The sequence below is a fragment of the Lepidochelys kempii genome, chromosome 4, assembly GCF_965140265.1.
Source record: "Lepidochelys kempii isolate rLepKem1 chromosome 4, rLepKem1.hap2, whole genome shotgun sequence".
Lineage (NCBI taxonomy): Eukaryota > Metazoa > Chordata > Testudines > Cheloniidae > Lepidochelys > Lepidochelys kempii.
The window spans coordinates 18,955,782-18,966,241 of NC_133259.1; the positions used below are offsets into that span (position 1 = coordinate 18,955,782).

General features: G+C 40.5%; 1 protein-coding gene across 1 annotated transcript; it reads right to left on the reverse strand.

The window, feature by feature from the left end:
* Window positions 1-3,221: 3,221 nt before the first annotated feature.
* On the reverse strand, window positions 3,222-7,360 carry C4H4orf36 (chromosome 4 C4orf36 homolog). The gene is made up of 3 exons (XM_073340609.1): window positions 7,230-7,360; window positions 4,942-5,096; window positions 3,222-3,595 (listed from the first exon to the last, which is right to left on the reverse strand). The coding sequence occupies exons 1-3, from the start codon at window positions 7,292-7,294 to the stop codon at window positions 3,462-3,464; spliced, it is 354 nt and encodes a 117-aa protein (XP_073196710.1). The 5' UTR covers window positions 7,295-7,360; the 3' UTR covers window positions 3,222-3,461.
* Window positions 7,361-10,460: the final 3,100 nt, after the last annotated feature.

Here is a 10,460-nt window from a genome sequence, read left to right on the forward strand (position 1 = left end):
AAATACACTTTAAAATGTATGTAGGTGTGTTTTCTGTCCATGTTTTCTGTCCTTACACTGCAATCTTCACTGTGCTATCTGAGCACCTTATGTGTCAAATGAAATGGACCTATGCCTTTTATCTTACTTTCCATTTCTTCCCCTGCCCAATGCTAGTGTGTGTTTAGTTGTTGGAGGTTTAAAACAACAACATATACTTAGTATGGAACAGTACTCTGTGTAACCTGTGCTGATGAGATGTACTAACTAGCAGTTGCACTGCATCTCACATTTCAAGGTAAAAGCTGGGCTCAGAGACCTGTGAATATGCATCTTTCATTCCCAAATTATCAGCCTGCCAGAGATCTTTTATCCCAAAACTGAGACTCTGGGCATTTTAATTATAATTGATATAGCAACAGCCCAGTTTAAAAATAATTAGAGCTTTTTTTTCTTGTCTCATCAACAGAATGATCATCCTTGTTACAGAACTCATACATGGCATACCCAATATCCAGTGAACCATGACAGCTGAGAAAATATGTTGCTTAAGCTGCAGTGTAGTGTTGTTGGGATTCCCTCCGAGACCTTTTGCATTCAGCTTATCCAGAACACCTTGTCCAGTTCTGGGAGAACACGCCATCCGGTTCCCTTCTCTGGGATCCAAAACACATAGTTCAACCCTGGATTTCATCACGCAGGTTCCTTTATTTGTCATACAGCAAAGCTACACTGAGTTGATCAGACTCAAGAGGAGGGGATGGGTATAGCCCAGGCATACCACACATTCAGAATTACATAGACCACCGCTCCCTTTTTTTACATTCACACATTAGTGTATTTGCTGTACATTACAGCACATATTTTTGGATTGGCTTTCTTACTTTGCAGGAACCAATCCCTGTGCTCTGTCCATGTGCTGTTCTCGTGGAACCTGATCTTTACAGTCTAGTTTTATCTTGTCCATAGTCCCTAGCATCAAGGTATTGCTGCTTATCTTAGCTAGCACAGACATCCTGACTCCAGCATATTGTTTGTCAAGCCCCTATTTGCAACTTAACCTTCCATTCACGTCCCAATTATGCCCACTAAGAAATTAGGCAAGTTACTGATGTCAAGCCAGGCCTACAAGTGTGATGGAACAATTCAGGATAGATAACGAGAAAGGGAAGACAGAGATTGAACAGTTATTGTCATATTGTGGAACAATCCACCATTTTGAAAGGAATCAAAAAGGAAGACTTAATATATTTCAGGAATGGAGTTGTCAAGGGGTAGTGTAGTTAATGTAAAGCAAAGGAATATAGTCAGCAAAAATGCTAGTTACTGTTTTGACTTAACCAGTGGATGCAGCATTTTGAGCTTTTTAGGAAATACAATGATGGTATTGAGGTGAAGGCTGCCAAGGTGGCACCCAGAAAGCCTAATTAGGCTTCTTTGTGTAGTAATTGCCTATTCATTTATTTAACTAGCCTGTTGCTTGTTCTGGGTGTTGCCCGTGGGGGATGGGCTTCTGCTTTTTTGTTGGGTTTTTTTTGTTGTTTTTTTTAATTTCTGACTGGTGAGTGTGATTAGCTCCCGGTTGCGGAATCTACTTTAAAAAAAGCTTTAAAAGGCTGCTCGCTGCAGTTTATTCACCATACAGGAGAGGAGTGTAATTAGTGTGAGGAGCTGCTCTTCTACAGAAACTGTTATGCCCCTTCTGAAAGAGACGGGATAGAGTTGGATCTTACAACTGGAAACTTCCTACATCTGGATGGATAAAACGTCAACAAAAGGACGAAACACTCTGATTGCTCGGCTTGCCTCCCCGTGAAGATGAGTCATGCAAGGGGACTCCTCCCATCAGCTGAGGTTGCAGCTCAGAGCACGAGGCAGAAGGGGGATAAAAACCCCAAACCAAAGGAACGAAGCATCCTACTCTCTCTACCAATATGGTGCTGCTGCATGTCTGAAGATGGAATTTAGGGACCACAGTAGGCCTTTAGGGCTTGATTCAAACTCATTGAAGTCAATAGATAGATTCCTATTGATTTTAGTGAGCTTAGATGGCTTTCTTAGTGAAATGTTGAGAAGAAAACTAAGAAGCATGAGAGAAGTTCTGTTTAATATTTATCCCAATATCTGACAGAATTTGATTACAAATTGACTACACTGTCACTTTTAGGTTAGGCCCAACATTTGGGCTTGCTTATTTTTTTAAACAGGACACACAGAAACTCATATGAATAGAAATTTATTTTAAATTAAACTTGGATTAGGGGGCTCTAAAAATGGCACCTTCCTATTCAGCTGACCTGCTCCCTGAATCAAATTCTCCTCTCAATTCAACAATGTCAGATCATAGTAACTCATTAAGTTATTCTAGATTTAAACTAATGTGACAGCAGAATTTGGCCCAAAGAACATATCACTTTAATAGCTAAGTGCTACTTTTACAGTCACGTTAAGTGAATGGAGTTACTCTGATTCGACACTGATTTAACTAAGTACAGAATTTGGTCGTGTTTTTTGGGTTTTTTTTTTTAAATCTTGGCAGTGTCCCTTTAACCAGTGAAAACATAAGATTGCATCAAATTATTGCAAACTTCAGAGAGACCCAATTCAGGAAGGCACTTACATACCTGCTTAACTATAAGCAAGTAATTAACTCATTGACTTCAGTGGCATTTAAACATGTATGTAAGTACTGTCCTGAAAAGAATTGCTTTCCTGACACTTAAGGCCTTTCTCCAAATCAAAATTAACATACTCCTGAGAATTGAATCCTTTTCTAAAACTGTATGTTACAAACACATCCTATACAATCTCATTTTGTAGATGCTACTTTATAACCTTGTTTTGGGATCTGAATGTTTTTGTGAGATACTTTTCTTCCCCCACCCCACCCAATTTATCAAAAATAAGAAAACATAAACATGTACAATTAATTTTATATCACAAGAAAATACTGGCAACGTGGCTGTTAGCTTCATTATTTCTTCTGGAATTGAAAAAAACCCGAAAAGTACAAAGGCCCAGATCCTTGAAGGTATTCGGGCATCTAATTCCCTTGTAAATTATTGATTAATAAACTTGTATCTTTTCTGTAGATCATGAACTTAGCCCATTCATGATGCATTAGGATATTCATCCTGGGAGCTTTATAATAGAAACAATGTAAAATGGACATGAAGGGACTAGTACAAGGATGGAATTTATTCATGACCTAGTCATCTCCTACATCTAGCTTTCCTGTGTATTACAAACTGAGCTGTATGTGACAGCTCATCCTTGCTAGGCAGGTAAGTGTTGAGTCACGAGAATTCCTGGAAGTAACGGGCCAAAACTTGAAGTCCTTACTCACAGCAGAATTTTTCTGAAGGTCAGTTTTTGCTGGCAATGATCTGTTACAATTTGCACTGACTGGAATTCTAACTGAGTAAGAGGCCTGAGTGAGACTAGAGCCAGGGCTTCAAAGATCTGGGCCTAGCATGAGGCCATCAGAAGGGTGGAAGTGGCCTTCTTGCACCAATTCTCTTGCCCTTCAGGTCAGACTCAGTTTGCTGAGCAGTCTTGTTTTCAAGGTCAATCTTATTCAATCTTTTGGATTCAAACATCCTTTCAGCCTCTAATGCTATGAAGAAAGAGAGAGAAAAATGTACTGAAATCTCCTTAAGGCGCAATATATATTTAATATAAACCCCAATTTTGGGTGTTCTCAGGTAAAATAGAATACCACTCCCATTCATGTTATTGGCTATTTTATCCATCTGGATATTTTTAACCAGCTCTCTTGAGGGATTTGCATTACAAGTAGGAGCAATGACTGGTTATTAATAAGTATGCATATATATGGGGTAACCATATCCACACAGCTAACACTCCATCTGAGATCAGTTTCAATTTGATATTTTTTTCATCAGTCATTTTTCTAACACTATTTTTCGAAGATTTAGCTAACAAAATTGGGATGGCTCAGATTTGGCCTCCACTCCCCTTAGCTGGACCGAGCATGACGTTGGCAGAGCTGTCAATCAAACCTTTTTAATTTAATTAACTTTTTAAATTTAATCAATGTAATAATTTAAATCATTTGTGGTATTACCCCATCCCTCTGTTTCCCCTCCTTCCAGTGTCTTAGCACTTTGGACAGCATACTGGCCTGGGACTCAGAAGACCTGAATTCTATTTCTGGCTCTCCCACTCACCTGCTGGATAACCTTGGGCAAGTCACTCCCCATCCCTATGCCTCAGTTTCCCCATCTGTAAAATGGAGTGAATGCTATTGACCTCCTTTGTAAAGCATTTTGAGATTATCTGATGAAAAGCACTATATAAGCACTAGGTGGTAATATTATTTAGCACTTTCATCTTCAAAGTACTTTGCAAACACTAAATAATCCCAACCCTGCCTCCCCCAATGCAGGTAAGTATTATCCTCATTTTACAGATGTTAAGTGACTTGCTCAAGACCTCAAAGGCAGTCAGTGGCCAGGCTCTGAGAGACCATTATAGTTGAAATCCACCAAATCAAGGAGATTGGAAGGCACTTCAGAAGACAGAGGACAATGGTAAATGTAAAACCTTTCAACCCTGAAAGAAGTTAACTGCTTGACCAAGTGAAAATCAGGACCCTAAACAATTTGCTGTTGAACAGAGGTGAAGTGAAGATTTTAAGACATATGCTGACTTTGAGGAGAAAGGGTCACACTGTTCATGAAATAAAATGTATATTATTAAACAACCCTACAATATTGTGGGGGCAGGGGCAACAGCTGCTAGAACTCTCATTTTATCCTCTGTCATGTGCAGTAGCTTTTTCTTCATGGTTGGTCTGAGCAGGGTGCAGACGACTTGCCTCCCTGGTTTTAAATTTAAAAGCAGAGCTAGGAACAGCATTTGCAATTTAGCTGGTTTTGAAGTTTCAATTTCCACTCAAAATGGCACACTGGATCTTTAAGAGCAGACCAGAAAACTTACTCTGTACTGATGGGATCAGCCTGCTTTCAACAGTGATAGTTGGCCGCAGAGTTAAAGCATGACACCAAGGGCTGTCTTCAAGGAGAGGCAGGTTTGTCTGTCCCCTTTCCTGGCACAAACGCCTTGTCAGCAAAGCAAGTTCTGCAGCATCTGCCCTGTGACCACAAAAATGTCATGAATGAGTGGTTTGTACAGCAATGAAAACATAAAATCCACAGGTGTTCAGGTCACCTGTTGAACATTTTCTATAGCAAGGCTAGCGATTTCAAATGACACTCATGTTTGTCCATGTAGAGGTGTTATTTTGGCCACCAGAGGGAGCCACAATAATCTTGTGTAAAAATAAAAGCATACTGAAAAAGTTTAGAAGAATTAATAAAAAATTGAAAGAAAGGCTTCAAAACTAGTGTGATCAGTCAGTCACTCTATCAGTCCATCTGTTCCCTCATTCATGCCATGATTAATGGAAAAACACACTCTGAGAAAGTCAGACATAATTTAGTTTGTATTATTTATGACAGTTAAATAGAATTCCTGACAGTAATTTAGCCCTGTTTTGTTCCTCTATTGAACAGTGAGAAGATGAAGAATTTCCCTCCGAAGTCACTCTTTTTTGGCCCCCATTAGCAGGGACCTATTAAAATATATACGATGATAGATGATACCAACGTGCGTCAGTTTGTTCCTAAACACACAAAGAAAAGTACAGCCCATTTTGCCACTGGGGATCCCCACATGCAACCTAAGTTTCCATCAGATACAGGAGGCAGGATTCGGGGGGCTGGAGCCATTCGTGTGCAGAACAGCTCACCTATTTGGGGGGAAGGGGCTCTCTGCTTGTTCCCATATTGTAGGGCTTAGGGGGCAGGTATGTCTGTATCTTATAAGACCTTCATTATTGTAGTGTCTGATTGCCCCACAATTTCTAATATACTTCATCCTATGAGGAGGAAATATGATCCCCATTTTGCAGTTTGGGGATCTGGGGCCCAGAGGAACTTGCCCAGGTCTGCACAGGAAGTCTGTAGGAGAGCAGAACACAAATCTGCATCCTCCTGAGTGCCAGACTAGTACTCTAACCACTGGACCATCATTCCTTTAAGGTCAGGAGTAAGTTGGGGAAGGTGCACTCATCCACACACCGATCCACCAGTTTCTGAGCAGAGGCAGGGAAGTCGCTACAGCAACGTCCACCCTTATCCCATTTCAGATTGGTAGAAGAGGAACAGGTGAGGGAGGCTCACTCCAGCCATTGCTTAGGATTTTGCTGCAGGGCCAGCTAGGAGAAGATTGACATCTTAATAAATGCAAATAATTTGTTAACAAGAGAAACTATGAAAACATGTAAAAGGCAAAAGCATCTAAACTGTGTGATTCGTTCCCATTTCTTCCCTTGTACAAAAGACTCTCTAAAATTAACTAACAAGGGAGTAACCCTAAAAACAAGGGCTAATAATGAAACTAAGGTTGAGAACTCAGGCACTCAGGTCCGGAAATGCAAGACTGAAGTTCAAACCTCAGCCTTAACTCTACTCTCTTGTAATTATGCCTCTTATTTTATGTCATTGTACATTTTTCTATCAATCAATATAAAATATTCACACTGGAACTTCTTATATCCCCTTACCTGCAGTAAGTTACAAGCCAGGACATACTTTCTTCCCACTTGGCTTGAATTTTCAGTTAAAACAAGCTTATTTTGGTGCACATGGATATGTGTATAGGCAAAGGAGGCCAGTATCCATTCAGCACCTGGTTCTGTGGACAGAGGACTCTATTTCCCAGTGCCAGCAGTCTGGCACTTTTCACAAGCACTTAATCCACTTTTAAAAGGCTGAAGAACTGTTAAAAGGCAGATTAGTCTAGACTCTAGTGGACAGGACACTATGCTGGGAGTCAGGTGACCTGAGTTCTAGTCTTAGTTCTGTGAGGGCTGCACTCGGATACAAAACTCACGACACTGAATCTCACAGCTGCCTTCGGCCACAGGTTTAAAAATAGCAGTGTAGACATTCGGGCCTGTGCTCTGAGACCCTCCCCCAGCTGTGGCCATGCCACAGGTCTTCTATTGCAGTGTAGATGTAGCCTGTGTGACCAGGGCAAGACGTTTCTCCTCCCTGTGCCTCAGATCCCCTCCCACCCTTTGTCTATTTAGACTCTAAACTCTTTGGAGCAGCGACTGTCTGGTCCCAATCTCTTAATTAACAATGATAATAGATGGTAGTTGTATAAAAAATAGTGACCACTGTTGTGTATATTGACTGTGGGATGTAGTAACCAGCACTTACACTTTATAACAGCTTGCTTGTAAGACAGATTTTACTGTCCTCTTTCTGTGAAAATCATATTCCATGGTAGATCAGTGGATGCAGTTCACTTGCACAGACATGTCAGAAACAGACGCAAACTATCCTCTTTTGCTTCCTGTTCACCTATAACATAAGAGATCGTTAGCCAGGAAAACCCATTCCACCTGGGCATTTACTTGCAGTGCATTAAGTGGAAGAATTAAATGTAAATGGAAAACCTGCTCCAGGAATTAACTGAGTTGCATTTGTCAGTCTTGCAGTCAGTTTTGGATTATTCGATTCTGAAGAGATCAAAAAGAGCAGAATGAACAAAGTCTCCAACACCTGTTTCAATTTTACTCTTACATTTTCCATGCACATAAAGCAAAACCTGTCATTTGGCCGTGATCCAAAGCCAACTGAAGTCAATGGGAGTCCATTCCATTGGTTTCAATTAGCTTTGGATCAGGCCCTTTCAGACTAGATGACTAATTTTTAATTAAAGAAAACAAAAGAACAAGTATAAACAATTCTCCGTGAGTGTGAATGGAGAGTGTAGCTTGACTTGGATATAGGATCCTGTAGTTTGACTTGACTCACTGCCCTGCCCTATTGCAGGTCAACAGAGCCAGTTGAAAAATGAAAACAAAAATAATTAAGGTTTCCCCATGTTTATTCCCACCTTCCGCACCCCCCACTGCTCCTCAGACGTTCCTGTTAACTGCTGGCAATGACCCACCTTGATTATCACTACAAAAGGTTTTCTCCACCCCCCCCCCCCTTGCTGGTAATAGCTCATCTTAAGTGCTCACTCTCCTTACAGTGTGCATGATAACACCCATTTTTTCATGTTCTGTGTGTATATAAATCTCCTCACTGTTTTTTCCAATGAATGCATCCGATGAAGTGAGCTGTAGCTCACAAAAGCTTATGCCTCCAAGGTGCCACAAGTACTCCTTTTCTTTTTGCGAATACAGACTAACACGGCTGCTACTCTGAAATAAGGTCATGAAATATTTTTAAATGTTTGTTGATTTCATTTTGCAGGGCTTGAAATTGACCTATTTTTCATTTAGTTTTTAAATTACCCCCAATGTTGATAATATCAGAAGTGTTTCCACCAACCCAACTCCCTCTTAGTCTCAGCCCTGAGCATCACTCCTACAAAATGGCCCACAAGAATTATTTAAATTAACTTTTCATTTGACCATCATAAGGGCTAAAGGAAGTAATAATCAACTGAGTGTAAATTATGGAGTAAACTTGCAGCTGAAGCTTGGGGATGCAAGAAATCTGTAGATCACAAAGCCACTGACCCCTTAACCGGCTCATTTCAACACCCCCACAGCCTTCCTGTGAGGATTTTTAGAGAAGATGTAAACAGTTAATAAATATAGGGCTTCACGGCCCTGCTGCAACTGCGTTTGAACTTCCCACTGAGTAAACTGCTAATGCAGGGAACGGATCCCTCTTCAGTGTGACACCAGCTACCAGTTTTGTCTCTTTGCAATGAATATTTGTGTTTGTTGCTTACTCACACACTAATCCACAAATAGAGCACCACACAGGCAGTGTTGTTCCTGATCCTGGAGCCGCCTTTGGTTTACTTTAGGGGATGCATTTCACTCCAAGCCTGAGAGAAATGTAAGGCCACCCCGTGTTGGCACACACACTGATCCCTGACATCTCCTTTGCTGATGTAATAATGGGCTTTGTCGCGCATCAGCAGACAACACTTTCATGGATAGACTGGGAGAGGCAGTTACTGACAGAGACCAGCTTGAACGGCTGCGTCTAGTACCTCCCCATGCTGTAACCAGAAGGGAGGAAGAGAATGGGAGCAGCCTCCCTGTGGTCAAGCTCTTGAAGCTTTGGAGAATAAGTGCCAAGTAACTTCATAGTCTTCTTTGCTTTTCTGGGCCCTGCTTGTGACTCAGGAACACAGACTATCCCTTGTACACTTATAAAGGTCAATTAGTTTTTAAAACGGAATAGCCCAGAACAGAGCATTTATATTAAATACTACAGGCAAAATTTTCAAAGAAAGCCAACATAAATCCGATGTTTGAATGCAAACTGGCATTATAAGTAGTTTTGCCTGTGCAGGTGCAACTGACCCCAAAAAGGGGAGAAGTGCCAGAGACTCTATGAAGTCCACTAGGGACTTTGCAATTGCTATTGATTTTACGTAGGAGGCACTCAGATACTATGATGAGGGTGGCTGTATAAAATCTTTAGATTAGATAGATATAGGTAGGAGAAGGATTTGCAAACACATGCTTTTATGACCAGCTTTGGAACGCTCATATTTAGTTTCTCATTTAGTTACTACAGTTGCTAAACTGGCTACTTGTCAAGCTTTGAGGCTTCCATACTGTGACTTGTCTAACTAAAATATAACGATGCAGATCATTGTTGCTACCACTGCTGTAGAATTGCAACGGATCTTCATACAAAGTGTGGCACATGGCCAGAAAGGGTTAAGCAGCTTGCAGGATAAATAACCCAAAGACAACCTTTGAGACATGTTTGAAAGTATGTGAATGGTATTTAAGGCCATTCCATGCTAGATAGGCTAGAACTTCGAAGTGCAAACCTGTATTGTTAGAGAATAAGAGGTGATCCTAATTGTGTGTGTTTACTTATATCTTAGATGCTAGCCATGTAAACAGACAGTTCCTGACTGTCACTATAGCTATTGATTCAGAGATCAAAAAGGAATATGAACATTTAGATGAATCTTGGGTGCAATAATGTCATTGTCTATATGTCTCTTTAAAGTTTGTGATAAACTGCTTAATGGATAAATTATCTTATGTTAATCCATATAGTTAATTACCGGTGAGGTTTAGGAAACAGAAAGTTACATCAAAAGCCTGTTGTTCACCCAGGACTGTATGATCAAGTGGCTGCTAGAAAACTGTATAAAAGACCCTTGGGTCCTGATCCTGTCATCTCAACTGGCTTGATGCTTCATGCAGGCGAAGCTTAAGTTGTAAGGCTGAGATCCCAGTCTTAAGCTTGAATATGAAAATTGGTCTATAACCCCTGGACTAATTATGAAAGAACTTTTTGCAACTACAGAGCTCACCATCTCTGCTATGAACCTGAATCTCAAGAATTGTGCTCATGTCTGTATGTATACTGATCTTTTAACCAATACTCCCTTTTATTTTTCAATAAATTTTAGTTTAGCTAATAAGAATTGGCTGTAAGCATGTATTTGGATAA